General features: G+C 27.3%; 1 protein-coding gene across 1 annotated transcript in view; it reads right to left on the reverse strand.

Annotated features, from left to right (window-relative positions):
* The window catches only part of LOC112683705 (GTP-binding protein REM 1-like), a 165,682-nt gene that overhangs the window by 56,396 nt on the left and 88,008 nt on the right, over positions 1 to 21,278 (reverse strand). The window contains exons 3-4 of the mRNA XM_025554852.1: positions 12,925 to 13,235; positions 6,759 to 6,904 (exon numbers count right to left, since the gene is read on the reverse strand). Of these exons, the coding sequence (XP_025410637.1) occupies positions 6,759 to 6,904; positions 12,925 to 13,235 (457 nt within the window). The remainder of the gene's footprint in view (positions 1 to 6,758; positions 6,905 to 12,924; positions 13,236 to 21,278) is intronic.

Here is a 21,278-nt window from a genome sequence, read left to right on the forward strand (position 1 = left end):
TAGTTTCAAAATTGTTAATGGTATTATAATGATAATATAAGAAGGTACATTTTAAAATAAATGTTAGTAATCAATATTATATAATAATCTTCAATTTCTCTAATACACCATATACCCCCATATACCCGGGTTTCAAATGTAATATTACTTGTCAATTCCTAAAAAAGTAATTTGAAAAAAGTAAGCTAATTATTTACATCAGTAAATAATTCTAAAAATTTTATTTTTGAGATTCATTAAATGTCGGACAACCCCCGAGAAATAACCCGAAATACGCTTTGGCTGTATTATACTATAGCTATTTTACGCTTAATCGGGGAAACGTGTAACGCGCGTTGTGCTTAATATGACTGGATGAGATTTTTTTAACAAGCCGATTACACTGTGCGTATAACATTATAATATAAAATGTAGGCGAAAATTTTGGGTAGTTGTTATATTGAAGTCGCAATGAGATCATATATGTTTTGATGGTAGCATGTGATAGTATTAATTGAGTAGGCGAGGGACTTATGGCAATATCCGATTACACGCATAGTAACGTACATTAAATTTATCGTTGATTAAATTACATTAATCTTGAATCCTTGTGTCTAATATATACTATGCATATTACGATTTCCGTTAAAAACTTAGGGGTTTTCCGAACTTTCTGAATTTATCTAATAAGTATTTGATTTCATGACGAATACAACATTATACTGCAGACTGTAGCCTACAGTTGTTATAGCTGTTTATTGTTTATCGCACTATTTTAATCCTATACCTCATACTTGGCAAATTTCATAATAGGTTTTAGTGTATCATTTCGAATTTTATCTTGAACTTTATACAGGTATCAAATATAAAATAACGTTTAATGTTTTCAATTTATGTCGAAACTTCATTTTTATATTTCGAAAAAACATTGTTGTACTATTAAAATCCTGTAGCGTTTGCAATTGCGGTCTAATAATAATATCAACATCTAGATTTTTCATGATGATGCGTGAACCTAAACATAGTTTATTGGAATTTTGGTTTAATATTTTTAACCGACTGTTTACTCTTTTGTTAGACATAATTTAACGAACACTATGTGTTGTTAAAATCATAAATCCCATCATTCCATCACAAATTATAAAGCTTTAAAAATATAATATTTACTTTTTATGATTATTTTAAGTATATTTTGAACACATAATTTTTTAATTGATCTTGTAAAATAATTAACAATCGATTTCAACAAGTATTGTTTTTTTTTGCAAATAAACAACAGCCGATAAAATGTAAGTTTTGTTTAAATTCTTGATCGAATCTAAAATATTGAAGCTGTTTCTTAATATCATAAATATCCGTTTATATAATATAAATAATTTATCATGTTTTATATGGTAGGTGATTTATATTCTGCATAACATTATTTGCAAGTGCGTCCGCCATCACAACAACTAACGTAAATAGTTAATAACTAACGAAAGAATACATTTTTGTTTCGTTAAAGAGAGCTAACAAAATGCGATTGTAAATTAAGGTATAAATAAGGTATGAAGTTCTTATTTTTGATTGAAAAAATATTAATACGAAGAGGCCAAAAAAAATCTGAAAACAGTTTTAAATAGATTTCTAAATTTCTTATTTTTTATAAATAACAATTTTTGAAAGATTTCTTTTCTAAAAATTTATAAATTGATCAATAACAACAAGGGAAAAAATATATTTTAACAGAAAATATTAAATGTTATTTTATAATAAATTAATTATATAAAAAAAAAAAAAAATATTCCGGGAGATACTGGTGCTTGATGTTACTGATTATGAGTGTCTTATTAAGTTGGCTTCGTATTTACTTTTATACATTTGAAAACATTTTATACGTTTAAATCGTTGCATTGAAAAATTATTTTGTGTAAAAGTTAAAAGACACTTAATTATATTATATGTTTTATAAATAAGTTATAATCTTATCTAATGTAATAATGGTAACTTTAATGTATTGTCATGGAGTGAAACAATTGCACATGTTTTGTAAATACAAAGTGTATGCATTTTTTATCTCGGGAATCCGAATAAGACATCATAATTACAGATTAAAAACAAAAGAGACTATATAATATTCAAATTGTAAGTAATTTGGGATGTAGTACTTGTTTTTTTTTTTAGATTTGGAAGCGACGATGAACTGACTTATAAAAATACTATAATTTTAAATTGAACCATTTACTATTGCTTGGAAATATTTTTTAATTATTTTTTTTTTTTTTTTTAATCAAGAGGGAAAACATCGAAAAAATAAACGAAAGATCACTTATTTATGTTTTTTGGAGTTTATTTTCTATCTAAAATGCTGTTGATGACAACATTTTTAACGTAGATTTCTTATACAAAAACATTGATAAAAATTAAAAAAATAGTTATTAAAAATTCTATTCTGCGAATTCTTGGTATCGTATGCACAGTATTTATATTGATCTAAATAAATACTAATCGAAATTAATTATATATTGAAATACTATTAATACTGTCTATATATTGTGTTATTCGTTAACTAGGTAAAATTTAATTTGCGTTAAAAAAAAAAAAGGTTAAAGTTCGAATTTTATAAAGTATTTAAATAGTTCAAGTGAATAAGTATAAGTTCAGTTCAGTATAAGTTGATTTAAATAATTAAAACTTGGTTAGCGTTCGCTTCGATCTCCAAAACTAAATTTTGATCTATTACTAATATATCTATCTAATAGTTAAGTTCAAACAATGATCTCTGTACAATTTTATTTTTGTGATAATTTTTGAGAGGATATTTAATATATATATATATATGAAAATAATTTTTAGTTTAAAAATGTTATGTATAGGGATTTGAAAATATAATTTAATAAAAACAGGAAATAAAAGATTTTTACTTAGAAACTTATTATTTTAAGTTATTTAATATTTATGTATAAAATATTTGTTAAACATTATTTTGTTTGGATAGTCATAAAAAAAAATGTTCCTTTGTTTTATACATAATTGAATTAAGAATTCAACTGTTGGGTAAAATTCTATCTTATTGTTATTGTTATGGTTTGTAGCTGAGTACATCTTAGTTAATTTAATAGATAGAGTATTTTAAATTTATAACATAATTAAATTAAAATGTCGTTACATTTATTTGAATTCTTGAAATTTTGAACTTTAAATATAAAAATAAAGTTTTAGCCTTGGTAATGTAAAGTATTATCTGCATTTTATAAATACTTATACAATTCTTGTTAAATTAGCCAAGTTTTTACTAGTAGACAAAAATATTTATGTTATTTTTATTCTGTGAATAAACGAACTGAATGTTCAAAATCAGTGGAGCTGCTCCAATAACTTATTTCTATGTTTCTAAAACATTAATTGCAATTTTTAATTTTACCTTTTATATTATTTTTTTATTATGTTATATAATTGTTTTAATATTTTATTGTATCGAGGTTTATAATGAATTTCGTAATATATTAATTTCCATTGTAATTTTATAGTATTTCATTTATATACGGTAAAATATAATCTTTTTATTCATTATAAAACACAACAATTATAAAGATTTATTTTAGTTATATTTTATTTAGTATATACGTAAGTATTATAATCACCAACAGTAAAATACCAAAGAAATAAAGCGCGACTTGAAAATCTTTTGATTTGTATGCTATTGTTTGGATTCAGATGGTGAGAAGGGATAGTATTGATTAGAGTTTTAATTTTTATATTTTTTCATGTTCCTTGATCTTGTTGAAGTATTGAGTTAATTTTAAATTAAAAACAACTAGTTCCGATGAAATCGAAATTCTTCAGTTTTCAAAAAGGCAAAAATTAAGTGTGAAAAATTATAAAACCGAAAAATAAATTAGTTTTTTAAACAAACAATTTTTCGTGTTCTAGATATAATTACAAGTGAAGAATTATTGTTTAAGCTGGATTGAATTCATATTCCCTTTCTCTCTTCGTACCTTTCATACTATGAATTGCATTGAAAAATTGAAAAGCTATATAATACATTTTATTTTAAATTGTAAGTATTATATTAGGCTTAAATATTTAATTTAGTATATGTTTACTTATTTACATTTATACTAAAAATATGTGTAAAATCTTAAAGTTGTCATTTTAACACATTTTAAAGTATAAAAATGTGTAGTTTTAATTTTACTTATCATTGTCAATATTTTTGGTTAACCTATCTCATGCTAACACTAATCGATTCGATGGTTTTCCTACACGTGCGCATTTATTGCGCTCGATTGGCCCAAACATGTAAGACAAACATGGATATACCATGACCAAGCGGAAAATGGACATCGTTTGGCCATATTTATAGAAAAAATAAGCCTTTTGATTTGTCTCGGACATTCTGACGGTATCAATGGAAAATGTGGCTATTGTACGATTTCTTCTTTAAACTTTATACTCAAAATGGTTGTTTTAAAAAACATTTTCGGTGATGTTTTTGATGATCATGTATTATTGGTTAAATGTAAAATAGCACGAACCATCGGAATATAATGTTTGTACGAATTCGCCGAAAACATCAGGTTTCTTGACCCAATGTGAAAAATGCAATAAGTGTCATTTTTGATGGCTCAAGTGCTCTCTAGAGAACATTAGCTCCAGTACACGTTATAGTAAATGTATACACGTTGGTTGGTTTTAAGATGTACTGCAAGGTTATGTGCTGTTCGTGCGCTACTCTTGTTCTCAATATTACTTTTTGCTGTGGTTCATCGTACTGTTCTCGAAATACTTTTACATGACTTTTTTAGTCATGATTCTTTGAGCTGTGTTTCTTACCGCAATTCGATTGAAATTATCTTTTAGCACATTTGTGTTGTGTCATTTTGATACTTCGGTTATGGAGGTTAGATTTTTTTGGTTACATTAAAATAAAATAGCAATCTTAAAATGAGAAGCAACAAATAATACATAGTAGAGTAAAAAAATAAGACAAAAATTAGTAAGTTCTTAACACTCATAAATAAATAGTTTATATATAAAAATAAATAAATATATAATTGTCTAGCTTGGAGTGTTGTTATACATATATATAGTGTATGACCGGTTTTGAATTAAAAATTCATAATCTATTATGTATTAAGTCTATATAAATAATATATCTATCCGTTTTCCCACATTTTTGGTAGTACATTTTATTGTTACCGAGATAATAATAAGTGTCAGTGAACTAATTCCACCACTAATTGTTATACTTGTATAATTATATCTGCCATCTAACTTTTAGAACTTACACATAATTACAAACCTTTGCTTTGTAATAAACATTTAATTTGTAACATAAATAGAAAAATAAATAAGCCCATCACATAGATTGGACGAAATCACATACATGGAGTGTAATTTTATCAAAATCGGTTAAGTAGTTCCGTGTACAGTTTTTAATAAGGAGCCTCACCACCACGTCTTTTTTTTAACAAAAACTACTGTTTCTAATTCCCTTAGGGAATTTTTGTTTTCCCTTTTATACCTATTATTTTTTGTTTGTTTTATATTACAGCCTTTATGTTAGGTCCCATATATTTTTGTCGTAAAGGTGACCGAGATTCAATAATTTATATACATTATACTCTAACAGTCAGGATGATTTTTTCCTATTGATATGACGACTAAATTTGAATACCTAAACAAAAATAGTACAAATTACGTTGCAAACTATTTGCAGCTATTTTTTTTTTATTAATTACTGTTGTACATAAAAAACATGGGTACCTAATTTTCGATAAACTATAATTTAATAAATATGGTAAACTGCGATAACGATTACGATGAACGACTACTTGGATGATGGTACGGAAAGAAGCGATACCCGTATTGACGCCACACACTAATAATCATTTACAATTAACACATAGATCTCGGGTGACGACGATGAGATTAGAAATTGCTTAAATGTTGCTCCTTAAATAAATGCTATAGCGAGGCTCCTTAATTATGTTCTGGTAATTTGTGTAAAATATTATCCGTAATATTCGTTTTGTGCTTTCTCCACAATTGTTATAAGTTAGAAAGTTTACATGTCGCTATTAGTATAGTGAAAATATCTTTCACCTTTGGTACTGATTTAATTGTACAACCTATTTTAGAATAAAGTCCCAATGATTGTCATTATTTAACAATCATTTTGTCTCACATGCTTCTCGAAGTGTCAACAATTTTCGATTATTAAGCTATTTGAGCTTGACACACGCACATGGTATAAAAGCATTCTCAAACAAAAACATTCCTTATTATTAACATGAACCGTGTAAACTCAACCAAAGGCATCTCCAGATTGATAAATATGTATATGAAAAATTGTTCAAAAAACCCGTTCATTTGTATCGTGTGGGGAAAAACATTTTTTATTGGACCAAATTATGAATCTTAACTACTCTCGAATTAACTTAATCGCAACATTTCATGAAAATCAGTTTAGCCTATACGAGAAATTACGAGTGACACTCTTGAATAAAAAAACGTACTCATATATATATATAAAGATATGTTGTATGTTTAATCGTATGTAATAATGGATAGTACAATTTCTATTTCGCTGGAATAGTAATGATACGACCACAGACATTGTTGTACTAGGTATATACGATGAAAAAAATTCCACCTCTATATGCATTTTTTTCTTTTTTCGTTCCACTTATTCATCGTGACAACACACGTTTTTTGCCGATTAAATTTACCGTTCAAACGAAGTCACTGTCTAGAAGACGGGGCGACGTGATTGTAAAAATGTCATCACTTACCTATGGAAGTGTCGTAAACACATATGTAATCGGATGTGGAAAACTGTACGGATATCGTGGTTTTGCCGACTCCCGGAGCCCCTAGCAACGCCACCTTGTACGATTCCACCGTGTCATTGGCTTTGAACTTATTTATGAGCGCCGTGCTGAAAAAAAAAAAAACATACATCTTGGATGCTAACGTCACGTTGTATGTTGCGAGAATAATCTCTAGGAGATTTTCGAGTAATATGACGTTTTTGAATACCTAATAGTTCTAAACATTATTATAGTTTTTTCTTTCTCGGAAATAGTTCGATGAGGTGAGGGGAGGTGTCATTCCGAATTGTTTTATAATACTCGTACTATATATGGGAGAATTACGTGCGACGTACGGCGGCGATTCGCTATTTGACACGATGTGATCAACTGCTAAGTCCAAAGAGAGTGACATTTTTTTATTCAATGTTAGCTCGACGTTGTTTTGACAAAATTCAACCAGGAAGTTGATTTGTTTGTTTGTTATTTCAATGGCTTGTTTAAACTCACTGAAGATAATAGACTAGGTGCAGGTAAGATACTAGATTGGACAATATTACCAAATAGTTTAGTTTGGTGCTATACAATCGCTATCTTAATAATTATTTTAATTATTTAGCTTGCTTAAATACGAATATTTAAGATTCGTATTAAAGATCTATTTTTCAACCTCACTTAATACATTTCATAAGTATGGCCCTTTTTGAATATCATGTTGATGATGTAAAATTATATTATTATTATTTAAAGATATCGTATACATGTACTCGTTATTATACATAACAAAATATAATATAAATATAAAATATATATAATAATTATAATTAATATAATATATTATTATTTATTTGGAACTTTGGTATACTATATAAAAAATATAGAGTGCAATATAAAATCAAAGATCATAATATACAACTCGAATTTTGTTTTCATCAACTTCCGAAATCGAATAATCGTATATGTCTTGTTCTATAATGTATCCTCTATTTTATGAGACTGTGAAACAAGTTTTTGAATACAATAATATTTATTTTATAGCTATCAGTTATGGTTTCCACGTAATCAGAAAGAGTTTTGATAACTTTTCCGAATAATTTGAAAAATTCTGAGTGATTATTATGTCGAATTTTAAAAACATAAAATTGTTCTTGAAACGAAGTGAAAAATAATAATACTTGTACTTCAATATTTAAACTTCAAATGTGTTATTCAGTGTTTTACGGGTGATTTTTCAATAATTGAATACAAATATTTTGTCTCTAACATTTTACTTAATTATTATTATATTTGAAAAACATGAAAACGTACATATTGTCACAACTTTATTTATTATAATCTTAAATTATTATTAAGAATAAAAGAAATAATAATAATAATAATTAAAGAAATTATTAATTAATATTAAATTATAATCTTTATTTCATAAACTATATGTGTAATTTTTTTATTGTACGAGTATTACATTCTAAAATTGTATAGTCATTCAAAGTTTTATTATTATTATTTTTAATACGATAATATTAATGTAGTTGAATATTTTATTCATCATATTGATTTTTATTTTTTAAACTAGGTATAACAAGTATACCGGTTGTTGGACTATGAGTCCTATTTTTGAAGAAATCTTAGTAGTTGTATTTAAGGAAAACCATATAAAGGATAAAATTAAAAATTTCACTTATCATTTAGTAGTTGGTATAACGTATGTACAAACTTGGTAAGTACTCGAGATAAAATCCAATAAGATTAATAATACAAACAGAATGTACACTCAAGTCACAAAATATACATATTATTACAAATTATTAACGTAGAAATATTATGATACTGGTATGCATTTTAATAATAATGCGTTTATTACAAAGATAAAGATGCTAATGTATTATAGTTTGCTTTATATTTAATAATGGTAATAATAAGTGGTAAGAATCGGTAGTGGTTCATGTTAATCCCTTAAATATTTAAATATTTTATACATCGTGAATCAAAATCAAGCGAATTACAAAACGAAGATCCCCATAGATATAAGATTACGAGTAACATAAATATAGAAGGATAATGGATTTTAATATCAATCTGTTAAGTACCTTTATAGGCGAATATAAAGTTAAGTAAAGAGGCAAATTATTATGCTCACTGCACTGTATACTCTCAAATTATACATTAAAACTCCCTAATTGGTTTTTATTCATTAAGAATTTATTACTGGAGTTAATAAAAATCTTAAGATTGTTTTTCTAAAAGACGACTAAAGTAATTTATTGTAATATTATTGTCACTGAAAAATACTGTTGAGTTATATTATTAATAAATTATGGCGAACCATTCAATTTTGAATTTCTATAACTATTGATACAAAATGTCTTTAAATAAATATCATTGTTATCGAGTCATTTCAGTTGACGCTTCCAGAAATAGTATTACATTATGGTCTCGTTATTCAGCTTCATTATTGTTTTTATATACATGATACTTAAACGGGCCATAGTGACAATACTAAGCATTTAGTCGTTTAGCGACATTGAAATCAGTTTTAGCGTAAGATGAGACCTTTTTTATTATTATAATATCGAAATAGTGCGCGTAATTGCACAATGCATTATCATGTATACACTAGAGAGAGCACAAAATAATCAATATATAATAGATCGAAACTTTGTATCTATATTTTACTTTTTGGTTTATACACAGTAAAAATATTTTAAAGTATGAAATTAAAGTGTACTTTTAATACAGTTTGAAAACGAAATAAATGAATGAACGAGATAAAAAACAATTAGTAATTTAATGAAATAGTGTATCGTAAGTAACAACAAACGACTTAGATTAGGTTATGCGAACAAACTTAAACGTATATATTATGTGTATATGTGTGTCAGGCGCAGATCCAGCCTGCATTAACGGGAGGGGTGGATTTTAAATATGTATACATATTTACTACTTAGATACCTACTGGTAAATGTAATATATATATATACATATTAAATACATGCAATAGTACTTAATGCAATAATTCCTTATTAATTATAGTGAATACTTTTTTTCATAAACTGCATTGAATGTCGTTATTTAATTATTTACAATTTAGAATTACCCTTTTATTATTTAAAAGTATATCGCATCTACTTTTAACTGTGACGCACATTAAAAATTTATAAATGGGGTGTGTCGTAAATATACGTAATATATGCATATCGACAGTTTTCGAGTTTCGAACTGGGTGCTTTGCGTTTGGGCGAGTTTTTATAAATTGCGATATGTTTGGGCCATTTATAATAATTCTTTTGGGCGAGTTATTTTAAAATATAGTAATGTATTTCGGCAAGTGATTTTAAAGTATTGTAATGTGTTTGAGTGAGCTTTTTTATTATTTTGTAATGCGTTTGGGCGATACACAATTAATCCATTTTCATTCTTATTTTGACAGAACTGTCCGTGACTTCAACGGGTATGATTAAAAATGAACTATAATTATACTATAATAATCATGTTTTTATATGTTAGTTCAATTAAAATGTTTATTCTGAATTTGTTTTGCTTGAGATTTTATTCCTATGCGCTTTATATACTTTTAAAGGTTAATATCATATGGTATATACTCTCCCTAAAATCTTGTCTAATTTATAACATATTGAAAAACCAATAATTAATAACAATACATTTTATACCTGTTCAAACACATTATAAGGAATTCGTTTAACAACATTGTTTTTTTTATTCGGGAAAAAAAGTAAATCGCCCAAACAATTAAATAAAATAAAATTACAGTGTTTGATTTATTTTTATCGACGCTTGCTCGCCGCTCATCGTCCACCGTTCACCGCGCAACGCTTTTCATTGTGCATAAGGTCTTACGCTTTTTAAAACCGTTGATAGAATTATCTTTATTCAATGGCCGACGGTTAATACAACAATTTTAGTACTATATGGGTAGTAATGAACGGATAACCAATAAATAGAGATATATTTCAGACGGTTAAATATGGAAGATATTTTTCGGTGCATCTGAATTGCATGCCAAAAAAATAAACGTAAATTGGAATGTTCAAATTGCATGCCGTGTACCTCCGAGTTTATTTATCATGAACTAATGTGTATAACTTTTTGACTTTTCTAATTTTTTAAAAATACAGATGAATAGAAGCTGATTAGTTTTTAGATTGAAATATTTTTATATCCAAGTAAATATTTTACCAATTTGGAGAAGGTGACACCGTGAATAATAAACATTAAATAAAATTATTGTAGTTAAGGGTAATCAAGTGAATATATTTTACATTTTTACATGGCACTTAAAAATGTAAAATGTTTATTCGAATATAAAAAAATATTTCAATCTAGAAACTAATCAGTTGTAACAGCCATATCATAAATAGTTTAAGTCAAAATAAAGTTCAAGTTGTGTACATAAATTAATGATAAATTAACTTAGAGGTACACGACATGCAATTCGAATAGACCTCTCTAAGTGTGACATGCAATTAGGACAAACCCTTCTAAGAGATGGCATGGAATTCGATTTTTTTTTTTTTTTTTTTGCATGCAATTCGGATGCAGTCATATTTTTAGATATTTTTAGGACAAAATCCTATAAGCGTGGCAGGCAGTTGACGCTTAGTCAGTCAAAAATAATAATGTTGTTACCAATAATTTATAAATTTGTGTTAACGAATATTAAATTAATTTTCATTAATTAATACCTTCTAAATTATATTGGAAAAGTTTGTGCTTTGTATCAAATCTATAAGTTTTTAGGATCTGGGATTAATTGAAAACTTAAGCGTAATAAAAATAATTATAAATATGTATGTTTTGTTATGTCTATTAATGTTATTTATTATATAAAATAATTATTATAATTTTGGTTTTAATAACATGAGATGCTTTGTAAGAAAAAATGTATTCGAAAAAAAAAATTGGTTAGAAGGTCCGCAATTTCTAAAAATCTTTCATCGGAGGTCCGTAATTTACAAAAGGTTATGAACCGCTGATATGGTCGATAATATTTCAATATTTCAAGTCATATTTGACATAATTTTTGAAATTAATTAAATGCAAGCTAATTTACGATTCAGACCACTGTGCATTGTCACTCAATTAGTAAGTATATTAATGTTTTTACCAAAAGTTTATAAATTTATGTTATAAAAATAAAATACGAAGATTTTTAACAAAATAATATAATAATACATTTATATAGAATAACAAAAAATATTAAATTTAAATAAATTAAATAGGTAACATATTTCGATACGGCTAACGGAGGAGAGCACCTATACCCCCCCCCCCCATTAAATACACGCCTGATGTGTGTGTGTGTGTATGTGATGTACGGTAAAATACCAAAAACATATGTTTTATCGAGAAATTATTTCAAATCGATAGAAAACATACACCTAAAACAATTTAAACCGAAACGTTTCATATACGATTGTATATCTGTTCGAGACATTTTGAGCTGTTATGCGATAAATAATTTAATTTCAAGTGTTTGAAAAAAAAACTACTATTCAGAGTATCCGAGTAAGACGCACATTTAATTATTTGCAATAGTAATGTATAATATTATGTTAATCAATTTAATAATCGATCTTATACATCTGTATATTATTAAAAACAAATATAAAATTAGGTGAATAATAATAAAAATAAATGTAATAATTATTATAATACTTGGTATGAATAATTAACATAAATAAAAAAAATCGTGATTTTATAATTTAATGTATACAGAGTGTATCACAAGACATTTTTTGAATGTATATTATTATTTATACCGATTCCCAAGTTAACACCCTTTAAGCAGTGTATTTCATCAGTCGAGAATGCAATTACTTCTTTATTATTCAATCTTTTTATTTTTATTTTTATAAAATATATATTAAGGCAATGCTCCACGTATGGTAATATCATTTTAATATTGTAATCATCGAATCTGCTAGTTACATTAGGTTTTTTTATTTTTATATATACCTATACATATTACTAGTTTTTAAGTTTTTATTTTTTTTATGAAATTAAATCATAATTTATTCGATAAGTTAAAATCATGTTAAGTATGTTTATGTATAATTGTTTTGTTTTTTCTATTTGTTCCAACTCGAAATGAAATGTTATCGTCTTCGGGGTATCCGATTCAAACGCGTACCTGGGCTTTCGGAATCTGGAGAATTCCGTGCAAACCGTGTGCGAATTAGCGGTGGCCGTGGTGGCGGTGGCGGCGGCCGTGGAGACGGCGCCCGCGTTGTTTTGTTGCACGTGCTGCGGCGTGCTGGAAACGGACGCGGGGCAACTCTCCCTTTTCCCGATTGGTTTGTGGTGCCGGGTGGACGACGGCGGTGACCCGTACCGCACGAAGTCACCCAGGTTGCACACGCCGCTGGCGGTGATGGAAAAACTGCGTAGTCGGTACTCCTCGAGCGCTGGACCGTCCGGTCTGGGCACGTTCCCGAGACTAGGCTGAAACGCACAACATCAACAATTGTCAATTATTAGTCAAATAAATAGTCGTAAGACTCTCTAATTGTGTTCGCGTCACATAGTGTTACATTTTTCTTACACAGGACCGTGACATGTGTTGGTCCTAGCATAATTTTTAAAAGGTTTTTTTGAACCGTTTATGGGAGAGTTGAAATTTTCATGGTTTCTTAGTTTTTTTTCGATACAGATGCACTATTTTGAATAGAGGTGCAACTAGGATTTATTTCCAGGAAGAGGTGAGTTATACACTTCGAAAATATTTAATTTCGGAAAGTGTTCGGTGGGAAGAATGGGGTGAGGTTGATTAATAACTATATAACCAACTATAGGTATAAATATGGTGGTGGGGGCTTAGCCCCCTAAAACTAATTATTTCACTATGTGTTTTATTATGACGTAAAATCATCCAGTGTAGACTGATTTCAAAATCGATTTTTGCACTTATGAAACTAACAATTATTTGCTTTGAAATTGAACTCGATTTCCTATAAGACCCTCAAAACCTTTGTTTTGGACACCATGGAAATGCACGTGGAACTAATCACAAAGGTGAGCTTGAGTGGTCTTGACATCACTCCCGACCATCTCTAAAATAGTTCACGATTCCTTTAAAATAAATATTATTTTCAATGAACATTACCCTCGTATATTTCTACCGATCTTCTGATGTCACTAAATTTAAGTTAGGAATTAAATATTTTAGTTTTGAAATGGATTATTTGAGAAATAGTGAAACATAATAACTCACCGACACTAGATCGACTCTAGCGGAAAAAATCGTATATTATGCCAAATGTTAAGAATATTAAGCCAAAATGGATCCAATGTTTATATTTTAACTGCCTATACATCGGGTCTCCATAATTTGGTCATTAAGAGTTATCATTTAACACCGTCCAACATTTATTATTAACGTCAGATTTACATTATTTTCGTTTTAACATCATTAATTTCAGTTTATAGTCTAAATTAAGGTGGATAGATAAATATACAATTTTCATGAGAAAAAAAAACTGCGTTGTTATAAACACATGTAAGTACATTCAATTTTACGATATTTTTATTTTTATTTTTTTTTGTTCTTTTAATACAGACAATTCGATTTTGTTGTTAATATTTTGCCGTTTTCAAACTTGTTTACATCATGTAATTTTATTTAATACACCGATATATAATACTGGATTTAACCATTTTAAACGATTATATCGCCAATGAAATAATAAAAACACTGTTCCTGTTATGTTTTTTGTTTTTTTTTTTTATCATTGTAGGCGACATTAAAAACTTTCCTGTCCATGTCAATCTATACGGCACTGGTAGCAGCGAATTTTATTTTCTCGGAAGGGTTTTATACTATACTTGACAAAATATACATATGTTGCTCTCTGTTCGTTTATATTCACCCCGATAAGTTTTTCATGGACATTTTTGAACATCAACTCGTAAGCACATCAAAACACACATAGGTACCCACACGCAATATTATTCATCGTGAAACCGACAGAAGCGATATTGAAAACGCTATTTACATGTACTTTTATCTCTCTAAAAACCATGTTATATTTTACGATATTGTAATTGATGTTTTACTACGTATTATTGAACCGCATAATATGTGTTTTTCTCTGTACTGCAGCTGTCGTGCAAATCTGTCAACTGCTGTTTGTAGTTTTCGAGCGGAATCTGTGTGTAGTCGTTCCTATCTGATTTGTTTAGTATTCAGAATATTAATATAATTCAAAAATTATGATAAAGTTGAATTTCTAGTTATGTTTATATGGTTTCTTGACTCATTTTGATATGTTTTTTTTTTATGAAATTCAAGGAAACACATGATTTATTTTATTTTTATTTTCCTTTACCATTTTATTAGTAAGTATTTAAGTAAAAATGATTTTAAAATAATTTCGTTAAATTGTATGTCTTTCGAAATGTTCTTACATTTATTAAAAATATTTTATATTTTGCCCAAGAAAGGAATCAAAATTAAAAAAAAAAAATCATGAAGTTACGTGTTCTTTGATATTCAAAAAAACACAAAAATTGTTTAAGAAATAATCTACAAATTTATTCAAGTGATCACCATGGTGATATGAATTGTGTGTATATCTATAGATAAATGATAATATAAATTAATTTGACGTGTATATATTATTATTTAATACTATTGATATGCCGTTGTAAATAATAAATATCTAATAATAATAATATAAGGTAAGATGCAATATATTTTACGAATTTAAGATTTATTAAATATTCTATAATCTTCTTTCTAATTATAATTAGTACAATAGTAAGGTGAATAAAATCTAGAACTTTGTTACAGTATTGGTAGTCTTTGGAAATTACATGTCTAGGGGTTTAATGTTTAGAGCTTTAAAGTAATGAAAATTTCATTGGGTCCCACACTTCTGTTAACTCTAGTTTTATACCACGTTGTTCAAGTGGTGTATTCATTTTATTCAGATATTATAAACTTAAGTTTGACGAACTTAAGTTTGATCCTCAGTCAGATAGGTTGACTACGTTATAGATATACGAATTTCTAGTTTTAAAAGAAAAAACTTTCATACTTGATATGAATTTATCATTATCTTTAAACTAAAACTATTATACAAAAAGAAAGCATACCTAATTCTATAAATTATTTTTCAAATTATGGTTTTTTTTAAATTTTTTTTTTTTACAAAAATAATAAATATTTATATAATTTTTTTTTTACCTATTTCGTTATATATCAGTAAATTTTAAACTATTTATTTGTTATTTGAATTTTAAATTGTTTATTGTTTATAATATTAGTGAATTGTTAGATTGATTTGAGAAATTTAACAGTCCTTTCAGCAGCGATATTGATTCTCAAACAGGAAAACCGTTTGTGTTTTGAAAGAATAAAGAAGTTAAAGTAGTCTTTAATTTGACTAGAGGTAGATATCGAAATTCTTTGAACTAGTGTAATGTTGAAAGGAACAAAAGAATGAATTACAATTAGCTGGTATTAAAAGGAACCTTTTAAGTTGTTCTTTTCAAAGACTTATGTTAATGTAATTCAAACAGTCCAAGTATTTTATTATTTTATTTGATACATATTAAACATTAAAAAGTAAATTATGTAATAATTAATATACTATTATTATTGATTAGGTTAGATTAACCTAACCTAACCTACATACAGTAGAATATCGATTATCCGAACCACCGTTATATGAACCCTCTATTATCCGAACGTTCTTATATCTGAATGTCAATGCGTAATATATCATGTGAAATCGTTAACCGTTTTTTCTTTGAAAAATCAAAGTGAGAATGAAGAAAGTGACGACAGGCGGTTGTGTCGAAAGTAAGAATATACACGGACAATCATCTACGGAGGCATTTGATGTATTTGAGATTGGTCATGAGTAGTTAAAGATATAGGATGAATACTGTCCAGCATAATTACTTTTATTAAAAAGTTTGCTAAATTTAGTTACGCAAAAGTGCGTAGCAGTAATTCGTCTAACAAAAAATGATCAATTTGTAAAAAAAATAATAATAATACATTATAAGAAGTCAATAATAATGAATATTATTCTCATATTCGTAATAAGTAACAACATAATATGTAATATGTAATAATAAATATAATAAGTCAATTATATGTAATAATAATTTTTTATTCATTGTAATAATAATACTTTTTTTAATTTATATTATCCGAACTTTCACCTATCCGAACTCTGCGTGGTCCCAATTACTTCGGATAATCGATGTTTCACTGTACGAGTACCTATAAATCGTGTATATAACTAACGCGTAAGAGTAAAATAGATATTTTTAAAAATATTTTCGCGCCAGTTTTTATATAAAAAATTTCCCGAGTCAGCAAATTTGTATGAATATCAAATTAGTTTCTGCACGATTTTAATTGAAAAATAACGCGTCCGAATTAACTCCAATGAACGCTTATCGAGATAAATTTATCGTCAAAGCAGGTAAAATTATCTGAAGAGTCGTAGTCCGTCATAACAGCATATTCTATGTCTATTTTGTGCACAAAATTTGTAATTCTATTCAAAGCAAACGTAATGGTAACATTCATTTGACTCTGTACGAATAATTAATTACGAACATGGTTTGTATCAATATATGGTTGAAACGTTTTGCCGTGATTCGTCGTTCATCGAACCGTGTTCCATTAGTCATCGCATACTCAAGTGACGTATCCACGCAGAGAGCAGCGAGAATTAATATGATTATCATGATATTAGGCGTACATCGGTGTCGTGGATTGCATACTTATGCCCAGACTCTCGTTAATTATAGGAATGTAGACTATCAGGCATTTGCATTTTTATAGTACAGTAGAACTCAAATTATCCGGACTAATTAATGTCAAGGGTGGTCCAGATAAGCAAATATCCGGATGATTGACATATGATATATCAAAAGTTATATACACATCTGAAATAGTGGATGTTCCAACACCATACTTTTCGGCCAATGCTCGGCCTGTTTCGCCTTTTTTCAACCGCGCAATGATATCTACTTTTTCTTTCATAGTAAGCACTACACGTTTTCTGTTTGACGACATTGTAACACGACAATTCACTATACCGTGCGACGATTATACAACAACTGACTTACTAAGAATAATATCTATGTATGTGTGGCAATATTGTAAAATGTTATATGTATATGTATTTTATTATGGATAATTTTTAATATACCTACGTTGGAATGACGGATATTATTAAGAATAATATATATGTAGTACCTATTCTTTATCTAATCTAAAAACGATTATGAAACACGTGTATGAATAACGGCACGTGCCGTATTTTTCTCGTCCGGTTAATTGGACGTCCGGATGATTGGCGTTCGGATAATTGGAGTTCTACTGTACCTAACTAGTACACCAACTCTGCACGATACATGCAGTCGAATTTCAAACTTTTAAGTTTCCAATGTGGTTGTTTTGAAATTATATCGAATATTGAATCATATAATTTGTTTACAAAAAAAGAAAATAAAACATTTATTACTGACAAAATGCAATCGTACCGACGGGTCGAATCGAATCATAACATACATTGTATTGTACTTGTTAAATATAATGCAGTAACGACTATCTTCGAAAAATATAAGAAATCAGAATCATTATTTATAATAGTTTTAAATGTGTTAGTTCAGGATTTGTGCATTACTCGGCCTAATTCCAGGTGCAGTGCGAAAAATACTGATTTGGCCGTCTTTCAATTAAATATTATAATATCAAGTTTATCTATTATCTCTCTCTTACTTATTATCCATTAGGAGTAACGTTCACTTGTGTCCTCGTAAAGCACAAATCATTGCAAAACTACACACACTCGAAACTAAGTATTAAAATAGTAATACTAAATTGTGTTCAATTGTAATGAAATCTAATCATTTAATAAAAAACTAAGTAAAGATCATAAATAAAACTCCCTCTTTGATGTTTATTGATTGCCTCTCGTTTTCATGTTTCATTTCCTCCTTGGTTCTAACCCTCACTGATTTTAACTTTACATATAATGTTTTGTAAAAACATAAAATATTTTAAACATGTACCTTTAACAATTAATTTAATTTACATTTACTATTAAAATCGAAATAATTATATTATTTCTCATAACATAACACTTCGATTAATGCATTATATATTTAATAAGCATAGACATTTTTATACTTTGAAAAATGTTAATAGGAATCTTCAATTCTGCTGATCTGTGATTTTCGTTAAAGCTATAAAAATAATCTACTTATATTCTTTGAAGTTATTAGGTTTGTAAAAAACCTAATAAGCAACGTGTTCGTAAAAAAAAAACTTAATAAAATAAATTGGATTCGACACTTAAATTTCACAACCTAAAAAAAATGTTTGAATTATTATAAGTATGCGTTATGTTTAAAAACATAAAATCCTAGAGGATTTTTATACCCTGCGATAAAATTGAGTAAGAAACTTTTGATATTTCACACATTTAGCTTGAGGCTTGGAAACCTGAATTAACGAAACAATATAGTTGATCACTGAAAATAAAATTATTGTACTATTCAACTTATAATAAAACAATAATATCTCAATTAAAACCTAAAATCATTATTGTCCTTGTTGGTTGTGGCTTGGACGTTATATTATAATTTTTTATAATGTTGGTATGCAATTTTCCTTTAGGGTGAAAAGGATCAATATGTTAGAGTTGTATGATATTATTATAACAAAATACTCAATCATTCAGATATATTATAATCATACCAGGTATATTTCAAATCTGATGGATCGACATTTATTTAAATTTAAAACCTTCTCTCTGTATTACAATATCCATAACTGAGCATTATAATACAACTTAATTATACATTTTAATTGTATTTGTTAAAAAATAAGTCTTTTAAATATTTTTTCGATGGTTGTGATAAATGACTTAAAGTTTTACTAGAGTTAAAATTTATTAAATTATTAGTTGAAATGGAAAATCTAAAAAAATATTAACTCAAGTAGTACTTCCATCATTCAAGTGAATTTATTTTTAATAAAATGAATGAGCGTAATCAATGAGCTAATAATTTAATATTCTATAATATTGAAACATGTGACATTAATCGGCCAAATCATCGTATTGCATTTGGTTTTTTACAAATAAGCTACGTAATTAAAACTATTATGGTTGACACCTCCATTGTTCAGAAAGAAATCACGTCTATTTAAAGTTAGTTTTACTTCTAAATCTAATATATACCATATAATCATGGATAAACGTAATTTAGTACATTGAAATGCTTCTTTATCATCAATTAATATTAGTACTGATCGGACTAACCTAAGAGAGGATAAAAAGGATAAAAAAAAATTACGTGAGTAGATAAATCAACGGATTTCAAAAGACGATATTAATTTAATAATTAAGTTCATTTAAAGTGTTCCAAAAATTGTGAAATGTTCGGAAATGATCCCTATTCAATATCAAACTCAAAATATTTTAAACAAATTGTATTATATCAAAATTGTAGAAGTCTCAGGACAAAATTTAATTTTTTTTCGTAATTTTGTTAATAATTTAAACTGTAATTTATTATTCTCATCTAAAAATTGACAAAAAATACTATTATAGATCTATAACTCGGAATTATAAATTTTAACATTTTAGAGCGGATAGAATTGGTATTTATTTTAGTGTAGGTATTTTATTGTCCATTAGAAAATTTTGAATATATACGTATTGTTAGTTACACTATTTATGGTATTCATTAAATAATATAGTGAGTTAGTCGAAAATATTATTCTTGTCAATTCAATAGTTTATATTCTTATTAATAGGGAGTTTAACGTATCTGTCTTCTTTTGCACTGATTTTACTCTAGTTAATAATCCAAATTCTAATGTAATAATCTGTTCATTTATTATTTAAATTTAAAACAAGCAAATAATATTTTAAATATTCGTAATGATATTATACATTTAATTTTAACGAATAATTGCTTAAATTGCATTCGTCTAGGTTATTCACTAAAGTCATTAATTTATTCTTATCACCAACCATTAGACTTTATTCTTCCCATTATTGCATCTAAATTTTGATTGGTAATCTCAAGTCTTATAGTCTATAATTTTAATGCATGTAACTTTTATAATGTCATATTATTTTTAAATATCATTGATATAATGTCTAATTTGACTAATTTCTAATTTTAATGTATTGTGGATTTTTATTAAATAAAATCCCAATCAATTAGATTTGTTTGTTTCTAAAATTAAATTAAATCATTATAATTTACTCAGTATATCAGTTATCATTAGCTGATGATACGAAGATTTTCTATATTCTATATACTTCTATAACTTTTTAAATTATTGTAGTTCTCTTGTTCGAACACGGAACAAGTTACGTTATCTTTAGAGATACTCTCCCCTCCCGCCGTCCCGCTCATATGTCTCGGCCGTAAGCTTAGCTGTTGGCCACCGAGCCTTTTTGTCTTTTTCGAGTGGTGTAACTGAGTGTAACGTACGCGCTCCGG

This window comes from Sipha flava, unplaced genomic scaffold (genome assembly GCF_003268045.1).
Source record: "Sipha flava isolate LNK unplaced genomic scaffold, YSA_version1 232_pilon_pilon, whole genome shotgun sequence".
Taxonomy (NCBI): Eukaryota; Metazoa; Arthropoda; class Insecta; order Hemiptera; family Aphididae; genus Sipha; species Sipha flava.